The sequence below is a fragment of the Lynx canadensis genome, chromosome A1 (assembly GCF_007474595.2).
Source record: "Lynx canadensis isolate LIC74 chromosome A1, mLynCan4.pri.v2, whole genome shotgun sequence".
Taxonomy (NCBI): Eukaryota; Metazoa; Chordata; class Mammalia; order Carnivora; family Felidae; genus Lynx; species Lynx canadensis.
Window position 1 is genome coordinate 19,697,824 of NC_044303.2, and position 18,873 is coordinate 19,716,696.

At 43.3% G+C, this 18,873-nt stretch overlaps 1 protein-coding gene across 1 annotated transcript in view; it reads right to left on the reverse strand.

Moving 5' to 3' along the window:
• WDFY2 (WD repeat and FYVE domain containing 2) overlaps positions 1–17,697 on the reverse strand; it is a 177,317-nt gene extending 159,620 nt beyond the window's left edge. Inside the window, exon 1 of the mRNA XM_030309887.2 lies at positions 17,388–17,697. Within this exon, the coding sequence (XP_030165747.1) occupies positions 17,388–17,524 (137 nt within the window). The 5' untranslated portion in view covers positions 17,525–17,697. The remainder of the gene's footprint in view (positions 1–17,387) is intronic.
• Between the last annotated feature and the right edge of the window lie 1,176 nt (positions 17,698–18,873).

Below are 18,873 nucleotides of genomic sequence, written 5' to 3' on the forward strand. Positions count from 1 at the left end.
AAAAAAAAAGTTTTTTTTTTCCTTGTGATGAGAACTCTTAGGATTTCCTCTTTTAACAACTTTCACATATACCAGTCACTGTAACCAGTCAATTACTGTCATCGTGCTGTGCATTATATCCCTAGGACTTATTTGTCTTATAACTGCAAGTTTAGACCTTTTGACCACCTTCCTCCAATTTCCCCTCTCCCTACCCCGTGCCTCTGATAACCAGAAACCTGATCCCTTTTTCTATGAGCTCAATTTTTTTTTTCTGGATTCTACATGTAAGTGATACCATACAGTATTTTCTTTCTCTGACTTACTCACTTAGCATGATGCCATCAAAGCCCATCCGTGTTGTCACAAACGGCAGATGTCCTTTTTCATGGCTGAGTAATATTCTACTGTATACAAACACCTTCTTTATTCATCCACTGGTGAACACTTAGGTTGTTTCTGTAACTTGGCTATTGTAAATAATGCTGTGATGAATATGGGGGTGCAGGTACCTTTTCAACATAGTATTTTTGTTTGCTTTGGATATGTTCCCAGAAGTGGAATTGCTAAATTATATGGTAGTACAATTTTTAGTTTTTTGAGGAAACCTCCATCCTGTTTTCCACAGTGGCTGCACCAGTTTACAATTCTACCAACGGAGCACAAGGGTTTCATTTTCTCCTTATTCTTGCCAAGCATTCATTATCTTTTGTCTTTTTTGATGATGGCCATTCTAACAGGCATACAGTAATATCTCAATACATTTTTGATCTGCATTTCCCTGATGATTAGTGATGTTGGGCAACTTTTCATGCACCTGTGAGCCATTCACATATCTTCTTTGGAATAACGTCTCTTCAGGTCCTTCGTCCATTTTTTAATTGGGTGATTTCTTTCACACCTACAATTTTGGCATATTTTGGAATACCAACACTCAGAGCGGTAAAGAAGGGCATCGTAAGGATGTAAAAGGACATCTACCCTCTTTTCTTCTTAATTTGTGTTATCATGTGTTGACTAGTTAGTTGATTTGCTAGCTTTTCCTCTGAAAAACCAAATTCAGCCTTTTGTGATCTCCATGGAGGCTGGTCCCTCTACCCCCCCACTGAGGCCTCTGAGAGGTGGCGTAGCACATTAAGGCTAAACGGAAGGGTTGTAGAGTTCCATGATGCAAGGGCACATCCTCACCCTGCCTCTTCCTGGCAGCATCTGTTCCCTCCTCTCTCAAATGAGAGTAAAATACCAGCTTCATAAAATCACCTTGAGGACTAAACAAGAAAAGGCACATACAGGGCTTAACACAGTGCCTGGCACATGGCATGGACTCAATGAATGTCAGCTATTACTAACTACTATTAATATTCTTGAGGCTTTCCAGCCTTCTCCCTGAAATGGAATACATACTGTGCCCATATGTGCTTAATGTCATTTTTCAAATTTCAGTTTGTTAAAAATATAATGAAATATGTATGTAAGTTCATCCATCAGGGGGGAAAAAGAACTTTCCTTTAGCATGTGTTTCGATTTGGCGTTTAGAAAATATGGTTACCATATGGGGTCTGCTCACTGGTGCTAAAATTTGTCACTATAATAATGGCTTTTGCTCAGCAAACATTCATAGTGAGTACCTACCCATTCTCCACCTTATATCCACTACAAGAAAATAGCAGTCAACATGTCGAATCAGCAAAGGAAGCAATGAGGAGAAAACGGTGCCAGGTGCTATATGAGCAGATTTCAAAGAAAGTCAGGCAATGAAGATCATGAGAAAAGCACGTCGGTGTTCCTTATTCTGCTGCTACTAGAGCAACTACCAACACCACACCAAGCTACAAGGGCATGATCTCACCTTACGCCCACACTGCTCCAGCAGCGGGCACTTGCTGGATTGCGTGCTTTCCATCTCTTATCTGACGCTTGCCCTTTCCCCTCCCCCCTCCACAGGCTGAAGCAGTGATGGCCATAATCTGCAACAGGAGCCCCCGTGTGGTCACAGTCCCAAAGGGAACAGTCTACCATGGCTGGACCAGTAAGTCCCTCCCCAAGGAACCCTGGAACCGGAACTGGCGGCCTGACCTCAATCCCTCTCTCCTTGCTTACCTACACTAGAACGCGTACGCTGCGGGAGCAGATGGCAGCCATATTCTGCCATGTGACTAAGTAAGAAATAGAGACAGCCAGTGTAAGCAAGAGAGAAGAATGGAGCAGACAATGAGAAACTCAGGAGCAACAGGGAGAAGAGACTTCCTGGTTCTCCATAAGCTCCAGTCTTTAGTTCTATTCCTGGAGTCCAAATGCCTCCCTGTCCTCAGATTCTGCAAGATACTTGAGCCTTCTGCCAGGAAACTCCAGAGCTGGTTTCTGTTCACATTACCAAAGCAACCGAAGAGACTGTACCATTATCTATCACCAGAAGACGACTGGTTTCCAGAGTGGTTCCCTCCCTCACTGTGAACCGACACACAACAGAAACGTCTACTGCTCCAATTCTGCCTACTGTGTTCTAAGTTCTGAGCAGAGGCCTTGAAAAACAACACGGTGCTGAGGATCCCAGAGCAGAAGATAAATAGATAAATAATTTTAATGCATGTTAGGAGGTGTTTTAACAAATACACAAAGAGTGTGCTGAGGGAATACAGCTATCAGATCAGGCGGAGGAGGAGGGGAAGCCCCATGCAAACACTGCTAATCGCCAGAGTAGTTCTAGGAGTAGAGTAGTTCTAAGAGTGAAGTTTACAGCTGCGAAAGCAGAAATGCCCAAAGAGATCCATATCAGGGCACGTGTCAGAGAGAGCATGTGCAAATCCCATCAGCTTTCCTTTCACAAAATCGTAAGACCCACAAGTGGGAAGGAGTTTCATTTTTCTCAGGCTAGCCTTCTGAATTTCACAACTGCATGTACTATCACCTTAAAAACAAGTTTAATTGTTTTTTAAATGTAACTGCCAGCATCTAGCTATTTTTACCTGCTATTTTTCGTTCAAATATTCAGAACTTCAGTTATGGTATGGATTAATTAGTACCCACAGGAAATGAACTACCAAATAAGCAACCTTCTCTTTTTTAACCTTAAAACCTTGTTTCTACAATGATTATTAAATTCTCAAATTGTGGCAATCTCCTAGCTAAATTACACTTCAAATAACTAAATGCCATTTTGATCCCAATCTCTCTGCAAATCCATCCAGGATTCATCACCAGCTTTAACCTCACTTTTCCACATAATATGGGCATGGACTAGTAGGCAAGAAAAGCAAAAAAGAGATCAATTCTTGTAAGTAAAAGTTTTGTAAAAGTAGAAATAAGCAATGCTGGGCCCTGAAAATCCTGACTACGACAGCATATTTGAAAGAACAAACTTAATATTTGTGCTATGTAAAAACTGTCCAATGCTTCAAGTTTTCAAGCTCAAGTTCAGTCCTTCAGGCTCAAGAATGGAATTTCCCAGTAATTACTTAGTGGTAGGGCATAAACACACCCCTATTTCAAAACATAAAAATGTCAGTTATAGTCAAAGACACAAAAGGACCATCCTAGTTCCAATGGATCACTGGAAGCTACTCAAAGTAATCTCAAGAAACTAATTTTTTGTTCACTTACCAACAAATCAACAACTTAAAGAGCATGTATAGACCTTCTGAGTTCAGTACTGATACTGATCTATCCCTCCAGATGTATGCACCTCTTAAAGATTCATTTAAGAATTTTAAATTATTAAAGAGTAGAGTAAGTAGTATAGCAAGGCAGCAAGACACAAGGTTAATATACAACAGTCAAATGCTTTATTATATACCAGAAATGAACAAGTGGAACTTGAAATTAAAAACACAGTACCATTTACACTAGTACTGTCAAAAATGAAATACTTAGGTATAAATCTAGCAAAATATATTCAAGAAACTATATGAGGAAAACTACCAATTCTGATGAATGAAATCAAAGAATAACTAATAAATGAGGTGACATTCCACATTCATGGATAGGAAGACTCAATAGTATCAATATTCCCAACTTGATATATATTTTCAATGCAATCCAAATCCCAGTAAGTTATTTTATGGATATTGACAAACCGATTCTAAAGTTTAGATGGAGAGGCAAACAAAGGACCCAGGGTAGTGAACACAATACTGGAAGACAAGAACCAAGTTAGAGGATTGATGCTATCAGACTTCAGGACTTACTATAAAGCTACAGTAATCAAAGTGGTGTGGTATGGGTAAAAGAACAGATAAATTGATCAATGTAACAGAATACAGAACCCAGATACAGACACCCCACAAATACCGTCAATTGATCTTTGACAAAGGAGCAAAGGCAATATAAGGGAGCGAAGATAGCCTCTTCAACAATGGTGCTCAGAAGACTGGCATCCACAAACATGCAAAAGAAAGAATCTAGAGAGAAGATTCACAAAAGTTAGCTCGAAATGGATCATAGACCCAAATGTAAAATGCAAAACTAGAAAACTCTGTTCTGACAGTCCCGAGCCTCCGTTAAGAAGGCCTGCAGAGTACGTATCACTCATGGTGAGCTCCACAGACACTTCCCCCAATAGGGCACCTACTCATGGCCTGCAGGCCAGCTCTTGAGTTCTTATTACAATTGGAAACTACATTTCTGCAATAAACCATTACGGAACTTTGAGGAACAAGATTTATTACTCACAGATTCTGGAGGGTACATGGCATTCCAGAGGGCCACAGTGAGGTCACACGTAGAGAAAGAGAGAGAGAGATCGGACCCAGGCTCTGCCTTTGTCCAAGAGTGATATCTAGGGCTTCATGGGTTCATTCTTTACCGGCTGAGTTAAAACATGAGAGCAAGGGGCACGTGAGTGGCTCAGGCTGTTGAGCAGCTGACTTCAGCTCAGGTCACGAACTCACAGTTCATGAGTTCGAGCTCCACATCGGGCTCCCTGCTGTCAGTGTGGGACCCACTTCCAACCCTCTGTCTCCCCCTCTCTCTGCCTCTCCCCCACTCATGCTCACTCACTCTCTCTCTCTCTCTCAAAAAAAACAAAACAAAAAAACCATGAGACCAAGAATTAGGGCACTGAAAGCGAGAAGTGGGGTCACTCAAGCGGTCACTTACCCAGGTTACCCGGGGCTTTTTGAAAGAAGGACCTTCATGTGTGGGAATGGCCTAGTTCCTTACCTGGTTGTTTTACTAGTAGCTGCATCATACAAGTGGCAACATGTTTACTCAAAATGACTGTCTTTTGAACTGAATGCTTCCACAATCAAAATGTCAGGAACTTACAGTACACTCCCAGAAGATGACATAAGAGAAAATCTAGATGACCTTTGGTATGGTGATCACCTTTTTAGGTACAACACCAAACACACAATCCATGATAGGAATAATTGAGAAGATTTACTTCTTTAAACCTAAAACTTCCACTCAGTGAAAGACAACATCAAGAGAATTAGAAGACAAGCCACAGACCAGGAGAAAATATTTACAAAAGACACATCAATAAAGGACTATTTATCCAAAATATACAAAGAACTCTTAAAACTCAACAGTAAGAAAACAAACAATTCAGTTTAAACAATGGGCCAAAGACCTTAACAGACACCTCACCAACAAGTATCTACAGATGGCAAATAAGCATATGAAAATACACTTCACGTCACGTCATCAGAGAAATGCTCGTGAAAATAACAATGAGATATCACTACACGCCTACCACAATGGCCAAAATCCAGACCACTAACACCACCACATGCTGGTAAGGGTATTCTCATTCACTGCTAGTGAAAATGCAAAATGGTACAGACACTTGGGAAGCCAGTCTGGCAGTTTCTCATAAAACCAAACGTGCATGTGCCACAACACCTACTGTGCTGCTTGGTATTTATCCACAAAAACCAGCACACGGATGTTTATAGAAGCTTTACTGATAACTACCAAAGCCTGGAGGCAACCAAAATGTCCTTTAGTGGGTGAATGGATAAACTGGTATATCCAGACAATGGTGCTAAAAAGGAATGAGCCAGGAAGACATGAAAAGAAAACTAAAATGCATTATTACTAAGTGAAAGAAGTCAATCCGGAAAAAGCAAAACTATGGAGACAATACAAAGATCAGTGATTGGGGGCAAGGGGTAGACAGGACTAACAGGCAGAACATAGAGTATTTTTAGGTCAGTAAAAAGATGGTATTTGGTATTATAATGACGGATATGTCATTATACATCTGTCCAGGGAGTACATAACACCAACAGGGAATCCTAGGTAAACTATGGACTTTGGATGATAATGATGTGTTGGTATAAGTTCATCCTTGGTAAAAATGTAACATTCTGGTGAGTGATGTTCATAATGGGGGAGGCCAGGCATGTGTGAGGGGCAGGGGAATGAAAAAAAAAAAAAAAAAAAAGAGAGAGCAAGGTAGTACATTTTTGAAACGAAAACTAACAAAAGTAAAACCAGAGGGGTGGGGAAAAGATCATACCCAGAGAAACAGGGCAACCCACAGACATTATATATATACTGATAGACAACCCACACATCCCTCTGGAGACTCCTTGCCTGGGCCTCTTCCTCTCCCTTATACTACTTTGAACCTTTTCAGACTGAGTGAACTCTCTTTTCTCAGCTTTTTTCCCTTTTCTGTTCAGATAAAGCTCAAAGATCTACATTGTGCACATCTGATACGCACTGTAACCAAATTCTGAACCAATTTAATCCACCCAACCAGCATGCTAATTCAGCTAACCATTCTGATTAAACATAACTAACCCCTCTAATTTAATTTTACCTTATGGAGAAAAAGTATTCATTCTTCAAAACTGCTTAACCATCTAAGCTTTGGAATATAAAGAGAACTTATGAAGCCATTCAAATATAAATTCAAGTGGTACCTGGGTGGCTCAGTTGTTAAGTGTCCAACTTCAGATCAGGTCATGATCTCATGGTTCATGGGTTTGAGCCCCACGTCGGGCTCTGTGCTGAAAGCTCGGAGCCTGGAGCCGGCTTCAGATTCTGTCTCCCTCTCTCTGCGCCCCTCCCCCGCTCATGCTCTGTCTCTCCGTCTCTCTGTCTCTCTCTCAAGAATAAACATTCAAAAAAATTTTAAATATAGATATAGATTCAAAAATCAGAATATAATAAGTTAGCCATTTCCAACATCCCTTCTCCCGCAAACTAGATTCACCTTAAAATATCAACCAGCTGGTATTTTCCAAAGGCCAGAAATGCCAGTGAGCACTAAAACAGGTTACTATAATCCTAACAGCATGGGATGCTTTTTTCTACTGAGGGTAACTGACTCAAGAAAAATATTAATCCAGATCTGCAAAATAAAAAGCAATAATGTAATTTTACTGGTTTTTTACATTAGAATTTAAATGTATTTAAACTCAAAAATATACATTCATGTTTTGTATTTACGGCCACAGTCCTTCACATTTGTATAGGACCTGACAGTCTATGAAGTATTTTCACATACGGTATGCAAACTATGAAACATCAATTTCAGAAGAGGATCAAAGAGGGTTCCGAACTAGTGTCATGATGCTTGAGCCCTCTTTGCAGAAGCACGGGCATATAAGGAAAGAATGGAATGAACACTAAAGGGAAAGAAGGATTGATTCAAAGACAAAGAAGGGACGAGGAAGAGTTAGAGGCACAAGACAGTTACTGAAGGATTAGAAAAGCAGCCTGGAGGGGCGCCTGGGTGGCTCAGTCGGTAAGCGTCCGACTTCAGCTCAGGTCATGATCTCGAGGTCCGTGGGTTCGGGCCCCGCGTCGGGCTCTGGGCTGATGGCTCGGAGCCTGGAGCCTGCTTCCGATTCTGTGTCTCCCTCTCTCTCTGCCCCTCCCCCATTCATGCTCTGTCTCTCTCTGTCTCAAAAATAAATAAAGGTTAAAAAAAAAAATTAAAAAAAAAAAAAAAAGAAAAGCAGCCTGGAGGAAGGAAGGCAAACCCTAACATTCTTGAGGAATGGCTAGATGGGGCACTTTTAGAAACACCACACCACTGAACCCTCAGAAGTATCCCACAGGGTAGGTGTTCTTTTAATTCCCATTTTACAGCTGCCAAGGATCATCACACAACCAGTAGGTGGCAGAACTGAGAGTCCAACCAGCTTGTCCGGACTTGAGCTCCAAGCGCCAACACTGTTAGGAAGCCTCCAGAGAGGGGATAGGGAGGGATAAATGCCACGCCTGATTCACCAATACCTGCCTTTATTTTATATATTTGCTGTGTATAACATCAGGATCCCTTCAAAAGGGCGTCTTCATGTTTAACGTATGTGCATCCTCCCTCTACCCCCACCTAACTTTCTAGAAATATGGGCTTTCTGGGTATCTTTCCATTTCTTCTACCTCTTCTTCTGAATACCCCAAAAGCTCAAACTACTGACTCCACAATGAGGGCAAGTGTCACCTTACAGATTTAGAGGAAGACAGCAAAGCTGTGTCTCGTGTGCCGTCTCCCCATCAGTGGGCAGCGTGGGCATCCCTCTCGTGGCCTTGCCCGGCTGACCCTAACCAGAAGTGGGCAGAGCAAGGGACCCATAAGAGGAGAATTCGAGGCTTGGCACAGCTACATCTTCCATTTGTCAAGAGAAGCCAGCAATGGAATTTTATGTGGAATCCAGATTTATAAAACTTGGCTACTGATTCAAACTTCCAGAAACATTGCACCAGGTCAACATCTGCCTGAGGGTGAACTCAACCCACTAGCTGCGGCTATAAGGCCCAGGCTTTCAGTTGAAGGCAGCTCAGTTTAGCATTACATCCCTACTTCCAAATATTCCCCATGCACTACGTGGAAGACACAGCCCTTGCCCTCCAGGAGACCAATGGAGACAATGGACACACTGTTTCAGGACAAGATGACAAATGGAAAAAGGAAGAAGCCTGTGGAGGAGCACAGCAGCCACATAGATCTCCTGATCACTGATTTCGAGGGGGCAAGTTTGGGCAGTGGCAATAAAAAAACGAGAGTAACGTTACCCTCTACATCTAGAGAAGAAAGACGAGGGCTCTGAAACATATGAAAGTACACAAAGAAAAATTCAATAGCCCTGCCTTTGTGTCTCCAAGGTGACTCTTAAGTAGGCAAGCCTTAATGGAAACCATAGCAGCAGGAAACGCTTCCCTACTAGAGGCACGGTGGAATCATAAAAAATACAACTGCCTTTTACTCAGCACCATCTATGCTCCCAGTACAACACCAAGTGCTGTGGGAATGTCAGCTCATGTACACCTCCCAACAATTCCAGAAGGAGCCAATTTACAGATGTGGAAACCTGAAACTCTGAAATCCTAAAGTGTGGGAAAGAGCCAATCATCTGAAGCAAAAAAAGATGCCTGTCCTATTAATTCACTGACCTGGCCAGAGAGACTCAGGCTATTGGCCATCAAGACAACGCATTCGCTACAATAATTGAAAGTGTAGAACTAGTATTAAAGAAGCAAAGAGGGCAGCTGGGTGGCTCAGTTGGTTTAAGCCTCCGACTCCAGTTCAGGTTCATGATCTCAAAGCTCAGCTCATGAGTTCGAGCCCTGCATCGGGCTCTTTGATGACAGCTCAGAGCCTAGAGCCTGCTTCTGATTCTGTGTCTCCCTCTCTTCTCCTACTGGCTTGTGCCCTCTCTCTCAAAATAAATAAACAATAAAAAAATTTTTTTAAAAGGATGCATTTATACTGTTGTTTCGGTGACATGTGTGTATGCGTATTTAGAGTCTTGGATAACAATGCTAAATGTTTTTTTACTATGACACGTGGCCAAAAAAGTTTCAAAAGCATTACTCTAGACAACTCAGTCCCTGATATGGGGATCAACAAACTGCCCAGAGCTAAACTCTTCAGTATTTGAAACTAAAAGATTCATCCAGAAGTAGGAATGTAGTGAATCCAGTTTAAGTGAGTATCAGGCACCAATACTAGTATTTCATCCAGGAATAAACAACCGCTGCCCTCAAAGGCTCCAGAAAGCACCGTTTACAGATGTCTCGTGCAACATTTTCCCCCTCTGCGCACCTTCCTCCACTCAAGGTTTTAGGGTGATGTGGCTGCAGACACTTATGCTTGTCTAGTCACTACATGGGCACATCACATAGTCAGTGTCAGAGCTAGGAACTCCTACATGCTCCTTCTGCCAGATGGAATGATGCTCCTTTGCCAGAGTTGGAGTGATGAAATGTCCTGGGAAATGCCCAAGGTCAATGCTGGGTACAGCTGAGATCAGGCCTCCCAGTCCCAGTTCTTTTCCAAGAATCCTTAAATTAAAGACACATGAGAGCACAAAGCAGAACACCCTGCCAAGAGACAAGCAGATGACTTTGTTTTCTTTTCTGGTCTTATTTGCTGTTTCTTATACCTCTGAATAATTTTACTAATGACTAAATGCAGCATTTGGCTGAGGCGATCCCCTGTCCTTTAAAAAAAAAAAAAAAAGTAATGGAATTGCACAAGCAAAGTTATTTTTTCTGTGTCAGGAAATTGTTTAAGTTAATTGTGGCATCTCCTTGGAAGACCTACTGAAATAAAAATAGGGGCCCCTGGGTGGCTCCGTCAGTTAAGCGTCCGACTTTGGGTCAGGTCATGATCTCTCAGTTTGTGAGTTCGAGCTCCACATCAGGCTCTGTGCTGACAGCTCACAGCCTGGAGCCTTATTCGAATTCTGCCTCTCTCTCTCTCTCTCTCTGCCCCTCCCCCACTTGTACTCTGTCTCTCTCTCAAAATAAATAAAATGTAAAAAAAAAAAAAAAGAAATAAAAGTAAACAAGGCATTACTGCTTTGAAGTCCTTCTATTCTGAACCATAGTTAAGAAGAAACCTTGGCTTGATAGCCATTTTCTTTTCAGGTAAGTATATACTGTATATAATTTAGTTTATTGCTATAGATATCAACAGATCACTACTTGAAATAGTCTTAAATCATAATTCATTTACTGATTTCTAAATGCCACTGTGTTTTAACTTCTCCAAAACTGTTAACTTTTTCATGACATCAAGGTGATTCTCAAAAACAAATAGAAAATGTTTCCCTCTCAAAGCCAAATTCAAAGTGAAAACAGAGCCAGGGAAAGATGCTATGCAAGTAAAAGTAGTATTTCCTTTTTTAGCCTCTTCCAGCTACTAACATCCTATGATTTTTACCTGTTTTTCTTTTTCAAAGTACGTTTAGTCACACTTGAGGTATAAGACAGTTAGTTGGTCAGGATTTCACAATCCAAGAATCCCTCATTTTAGGAGCGTGAGAATTTTCCACTGCCCTGCAATATCCAGATGAACGTACCCTGATTAAGACCTTTGAGATCCTGGACAAAATCTAGTTGAACTGCATAAATTAAGTAGGAAATGCAGAACCTTCAGGAGCTCTGGGGTCACTGGAGAGCTAAGCCTCCTTAAACAAGCCTTCCCAATAGTGATCTTTTCTTAAAAAAGTCAATCTGTATTCTGACCTTTCAAGACACAGAGGCAGCCTGTTTCCAGACAGATCTGCTGGCAAAAAGACTGCCTCATGCTCTGAATTCGGCATAAAGGTCTGATTTTCAACAATCACATGGGGTAAATTCCCATTTTGGGACCTTGAAACCAGCAATTATTACTGCCAAGTGAGGAGTCTCAAGTGCAGAGTTGAAAGTTTATTAATTTTATGCCATTAAATAGAGACATGACACACTCAAAAATTAGTGTAGATGGGTTCTAATTTTGCGACTTTATGACCTAACACCTTCACTCTTAAGAACTCCTCAACCTTCAGAACTATGCTTACACTGCGGAAAAACTTTGATTTGCATTTTCAAAGCTATTTTTTTATGCAAGTGTTGTAAAGTACATGGTACATAAAACTCTACTAGGAGCTCAGCTGAACTGAGCCAAGCTGTAAGTATTAGTGAAACAATGGTTTCAACCAGAAATCTGAGACAGCGCGATTTCAGAATGGTAAAAACCAATGATACATCAACCAACAGCATGAGGATTTATAAAATGAAATGAAATTTTAATATATCTTTTCGACAAACAGTCAACTAGTCATGACCACTTAGAATCGAGTAGTTCAGAGTTAAAAAAAAAAAAAAAAAAAAAGTCTTAGAGATTTAAAAAAAAAACAAAATCCAACCCATCTCTTGTCCCAGTCCCTCCCAATCCCATCCCCTGCTACACTGTTCTGGCTGAAAGCAAACTGCTAAATTTCTCTCAAGCTCAACTCAAGTTACTTTGCTCCGGAAACTCACCACCTCTTCAGGCTCATTTCATTCCAAACTGGTGATCCGTCAGTCATTTCTAATTCCTTCAATGAACACACACTGCATTATGCTAGGCACTAGGGACCAGATGTCCTAAAAATCTGACTCCTTCACCATTGGGGGGGGGGTTCTGTCTACCCTTAAGGATTACAGAGAACACTGCTAACTGTGCTGCATAAATTAGTCCTGAATAAAGTTAGAATATCAGGTGGTAGTTCCCCCCACAGTCCCCTCATTACCCTCATCCCCTACAGTGTCCCCTCCCCACAGAGCGTCCTCTCCAACACGCCACCACCACACCCTCAGATCTTTTTATCCAGAAAATAATTTCAAATTCTTGTCCCCAGAGGTTTTAGAAAGTTCCACTCATAGTGACTCCTTTGGAGAAACCAATTTTCCAGATTCCTCAAATCACTCAGAGCTAAGTTCTGAATTCAAGCTGACTGGCTCCTGAATCGACACTCTTAACCAGTCCATTCGAGTGCTTCTCAGTGAATGGGAGTTTTCTTTTCCCCCTCTACCTACAATGCGCTTTCCTCTACCCTCACTTTTTCACATGAACTCCTACTCATCCTACAAGACCCATCTGCAGGAGCACTCCTTTTTTCTAACCACCACGAGCAGAGGAGATTCTGTGGCAAACACAGAGGACACTGTACCTATCTTCGGCACATTTCCTAATACGGAGATAAAAAACGGGACCCCCCGCCCCCGTCCCTAACCCACCACAAAGGTACAGACTCCTAGGGAAAGAACAGCTTCCTATAACAGCCCAATAGCAACTACCTAGAGTTACTGAAACTCTCTATATGAATGCCAAAATTGTTGACTTGTGTTAAAATACGCATATAAAGAAACATACGAACATAAAAGTCTAGATGGGGCTGGGTCCCACCCGGAAAGAGGTCTCTCCTGGCCTTCATCATTGAAGAAGAGGCTGTGTGACCAGACAAGGGAGCCCCTGGTAAGCTGCAGGCTACATGAGTGTTAACCAACATGGAGCTAAGATGCCTTGTAGGAAGCTCCTAAGCAAGGAATGTTAAAATGGCATCTACTCAGAAAAGATAGTTCAGAAAGCAGCTGACTCACGAGGAACCCAAAGTACCAAAGGTAGCTAAGTCCCCCAGAGATAGAATCCGGCTATTCTCAAAGCAAAGATAGACCCAGAAACGGCCAGTGAGTTCCAAGAACAGGTCCTATGTTATGACAGCCCCAGAAATCTAAACTTGAAAATCAGATTTTTATGTATTTCTTACATTCCTTCCTTGGTATCCAGGAAAGTTCCAGACTGTTCTAACTGTGCTAACATGAACGGAGGGTGAGGGTTTTTATCAAAAAACCTGCAGATTTGGCCTGAAGATTAGAATACTATCAGCCCACTACTGACAGCAGCAGTAGCATGAACATGGTAATGCAATGCAAGTGAAAGAATCCTCCAAAAGAAGGTAAAATGCAGGGACAATAAGGGCTGTGGAGTCCAGCCACTCTTTCCCATCTGAAAATTCTCCTTTCAGTACTAAATCTTAGAGGCTGTGGTTTTGTTTTATTATCTTCTAAAACTTACCCCCCACTGAATTGTATCTGCAAACGATCTTGCCATTTCACCCAATGGAGTCTGCACGTGTGTTTGGAACACAACAGAAACTTAAATGTTTGTTGATGGAATGAATGAAGCAACGCGTGGACTTCCAGAGTTTTAAGGTATCCTAAAGACCATCCATCCAGTGCAATCCTTTTCCCACAAGTGTACATTCGTCCACACAGGGCTTTCATAGGTTGTCATAAAAGTCATTCGATAGGGGCGCCTGGGTGGCGCAGTCGGTTAAGCGTCCGACTTCAGCCAGGTCACGATCTCGCGGTCCGTGAGTTCGAGCCCCGCGTCAGGCTCTGGGCTGATGGCTCGGAGCCTGGAGCCTGTTTCCGATTCTGTGTCTCCCTCTCTCTCTGCCCCTCCCCCGTTCATGCTCTGTCTCTCTCTGTCCCAAAAATAAAAACGTTGAAAAAAAAAAAAAAAGTCATTCGATAAATATCAACTAAGTGCCAACAACAGTTAAGACGCTATGCTCCCAGGAACAACAATCAAAATGTTATCAGTCACTGATACACAGCAAATGTCTGGGGGCCTTCCATGGATCAGGCAATTTGCTAGGCCGTAAAGATACTACAACGAGTAAGACACACATAGCACCTTAGGGAAACTATGGAGAAGATGAAGGGACCATAAGTATCTACGATACTGTTTAAAATAGAAAATGTTAAGTGTTTTCAAAGGTTAGATAAGGGCTATCTGGAGTCAAACGTCAAAAAGGGAAACCAGGTTTCAAAAAATTTCCAGGACACTGCCATTCAGGACACGACATTATTTGTGGTTTAACCTTACAGTTCAGGAATGAAAACTATTAGTTTCTAGCTAAAGCAGAATAGCTAAAGGAAATGGCTTTGTAGGTTTTGATGAAAATCAATATTCTATCTTCATAACTTCGGCATTATGTCAAATGGCACTGACAGTGGATTCTGGAAAGAATACAGATCAATTCTCTTCTAATGAAAACAATAATCAAAACTGAGCTCTAAATAACAAAGTTATTGTCACCCATGAGTACAGAAACACAGGTTTGTCAATCTGAATATTAATAAAACACACATAAAGAATAATTCTGGACTGGGGCGCCTGGGTGGCTCCGGCGGTTAAGCGTCCGACTTCGGCTCAGGTCATGATCTCACGGTCTGTGAGTTCAAGCCCCGCGTCGGGCTCTGAGCTGTCAGCACAGAGCCTGGAGCCTGTTTCAGATTCTGTCTCTCTCTCTCTGCCCCTCCCCTGTTCATGCTCTGTCTCTCTCTGTCTCCAAAATAAATAAATGTTAAAAAAAAAATTAAAAAAAAATAAAAGAAAGAATAATTCTGGACTTACGGGTGGGCCTTATTTATTTAGCAGTAACCCTATAATAATAATTCCTATGATTTACCCTATAAACTAAAACATAAAAATTAAGCTACTATATAGCTACACATCACATTTCTTTTGACCTATCCTGAAATGAAATTTATCTTTCAGTTTCTCTCATATATGCTACTTTAGTTCCTCTAAATACCTTGAAATGCATCCCACTAACGCTGTTCCCTTCAAGATAACACACTAACATGGGAAGCAGAAGCCTGAGGACTAGGCCTGCTCACCAGGTTGGGCAGGTAAATTCTCTGGCCTAAATCTTCCCATCCATAAAATGAAGCTATTAGAGCAAATAACCTCCAAGATCCCTTTGAACTCTTAAAAACAGTAACAAAATCAAAAACTGAAAACTTACCTCCACTGCCAAACTATCAATCAAAGCAAAAAGTTTTAAAACTAATATCAAAGGAATAGGGGCACCTGGGTGGCTCAGTCGGTTAAGCGTCCGACTTCGGCTCAGGTCATGATCTCACGGTCTGTAAATTCGAGCCCCGAGTCGGGCTCTGTGCTGACAGCTCAGAGCCTGGAGCCTGCTTCCGATTCTGTGTCTCCCTCTCTCTATTCCCCTCCCCTGCTCATGCTCTGTCTCTCTCTGTCTCAAAAATAAATAAAAACATTTAAAAAAAATTAAAAAAAAAAACTAGTATCAAAGGAACTTAGGTTTAACCAACTTTTTTCCTTCTTTTACTTGATTCAACAAACTTATTCATGAATTTCCTACAGCAATTAGGTTGAGCAGTTCTTCATCCATAGCCGTCATAAACTGGAAAGTGATGTCAAATATATTCCTTTAAAAACAATTCTGCAACAAAAATTTCTAGGTCCAGAAGCAATCTCCTTAATAGAATTTTGCCTCTATCCAAAAATTAAACCCTCATAAACTTCTTTGTGAATGTCAAAGGTTTTTAATCCACGTACTCTACTTCAGAATGTATTTATTCTGTTCAATGCAGACTGCTCGCCTTGGTGTATGTTTACAATTTTTCCCATTAGATCCACATAGGAAATGAATGGAACACCTTTTGTATGGAGTATGATGTAGACAAGTACGTGTCATTAATATACTCATCCTAGTTATACTGAGGAACCTATCATATGAATAGATCTATCAAGCAAATATTTTTGAGACCATACTGTATGCAAAGTGCTGAAATGACTATAAAGACAGTAACAAATACTGTTGCTTTACCCCTGCCTCCAACTGTAATTTTACTGGTCACCAAGAAAATAATTCTCTACCTCAACATAAGAAAATCTAAAAAAAAAAAAAATTAACCTAACTACCGTTTTAAGGAAAAGCCCCTTGTCATATGCCTCTATAGTGTTACATTTTTTAGAATGCTAGTTGGTATTATCGAAGCAATACTTCCAGATAAATACCATAATTACTATAGTCGGGCAGCATTCCTGTGGAAATCAGCTCCATCAGCCTGATTTCGGCATATTAAATGAATTAAGTTAAAGCGAAAATGCTATTGTCTGAAAAACAAGAGAAAATATTAAAGGCAGAACAACTGGCTCCACTTCTGCAAATTAAGCAAAATTAGGCAAAAAGAAAGGAAGCAGGCAAAGGGAAGGAACTCAAGAGCTATTTGCAGCAGGGGTCCCTTGCAAGTTAGTTCTAGGCGCTTCCCCTTGAGCTCGAAGAAATAAGGAGACCAAAGAAGAAAAGGCACCTCTCCTTTCGTTCAGAAGCCCAAAGTTATACTCTTTTCACAACTTGCAATATTCATTGAGTTCAGTGTAAGATGTATGGGAGATCTGGATTCAGTGGGACTGTTCGGGAGAAGGGAGTGGCATTTACTTTTTCAGTCTGGAGCCCTTAAGAACTGTATCAGAGTACTCAAAAACCCTTAGTTATCTAGCAAAGGCTCTCGGAGCATCCTCCCCACGCACACTCCTGCAGGGCTGGGCGGCTCCTCCCTCTCCCCCTTCTGTCCTTAGGGCTGGACCAAGGTCCAGTGGCCGGCGCACCGTTAGTCCAAGGGCCACCCTGGCCCGGCCTGCGCCACCACCCCGGGCAAGGCCAGAGCGCAAGCCGTGTCTGGTCTCCGCTTCCCAGAGCCACGCAGCGGCGGCGGCGCGCAGCTGGACACCAGCATCACCAGGATGCCCATTATAATAAAAACTTGGGGGAGTACGTCTACACTTGCACCGATGTGAAGGCACAGCCCGGGACGCGGGCTCCGGGACCGCCGGCCCGTCCCGCCCCTCCTAGCGGCCGAGGGGCGGCGGTCCGTACCTGTCCTCCGAGACGCTGATGACGCCCTCCTCCTTGGGCACGATCACGGCCATATTCACCACCTCCTGGGACCCCTCGACCCGCTGCAGCAGGATGGGCTTGCGGGTCAGCGGCTTGGGCTGGATCTCCGCCGCCATCGGAGGAGGGGGCGCGCCGGGCGCCGCCGCCGCCAACCGCACCGCGGAGCTGGGCTGAGGAGACCGCTCAGGCACGGGCACAAGCTGAGACAGGGACTCTGGTTGGCCGGAGCGGGACGCCGGGGACCCGCGCTCATAGCCTGGCCGCGCTCCGGGAACGACTCAGCGCTCCCGGCTTCGGGCACCGAAACCACCACGACCCGGGTTGCAAGCCGGCGCCACCACCGGAGGAGGGGGCGGAGAGCTGGGGGGGCGGAGCCGGTAGGGGGCGGGGCCTGCCGCAGGGGGTGGCCGCTGGTGGGCGCGAGGGCGGCGGCACTTCCGGAAGAGTGGTGGAGGAGGTGAGGAAACCTAAAAAAGGAGGCGGACGTTGGCGGCCCAATACGCGTGCGCCAGCCCACCAGCCATTTCCGCCCCGCCCCTACGAATTCCCGAAGCCTCGCAGCACCGCACCTGGAACGCATGCCGCCTTCCATTATCTGCGGTCTCCTAGACTCGCCACCTTCCACCTCCAATCTGTAGTCCCTCCCTTTCTAATCTCCCGTGAACGCGCTTGCCAGAGGCCCCGCCCCCTCCAAATTTATAAAAGGGGGCGGAGTGGAGCGGGGGAATAGTGGGCCTGGACGAGGCCGGAAAGAGAAGAAGCTTGCAGGAAGGAAAGAAGCTGAACTAGTTGGGACGTGACTGGGCGTTCGTAAGGGTTACCTGTTCTGAGCTTCCATAACAATGAGCCTGCCGCGACGGGAGGCCATTTACTGCTCCCAGCATGCACCAGGCCCAGGCTGCCGAGTGGCACCCCAAGGGCTCCTGGGAGTTGTAGTTTTTCGGAGCCTCATCTCCCTTCTGGAATAACCTATTGCCCACTTCTCAGCGCTCCTGAACTGGGGAGCCCGGCACCGACCCAGGCAATTAACTGAGTCGCGGCCCGGACTGATCTCTAAGGAGGAAATGAAGAGCATCCCAGGGCTGAGCAGGTGGTTAAGATTGTTTCCTATAATAGTAGAGCCCGAGGGTGGGGAAAGAAGAGAATCTCTCGTATACGCATTTTTGAGGGAGTTTAGAGCATTATCTGCAGTATCATCTAACTGGTTTTTCTTAAATGACTAAGTTACTAGCCAAGGTTACTTTAGCTACCAGTTAGGGCTATGCCCCCACCACACCCCGGACTTGAACCCAGTCTCCCTCCCCTACTCCTGGCCCTGTCTTCTTTCCATTCGCCAGTAATTCAGCCTTTCTGGCTTGCTCCAGAGACAATGGAGAGAGTTACTGTGATTATTGAATGAATGTTAGGTGCCTGGCGCAGGGCCTGGCATGTGGGGTCGTTCATTATTTGATGACCCTACTAAGCC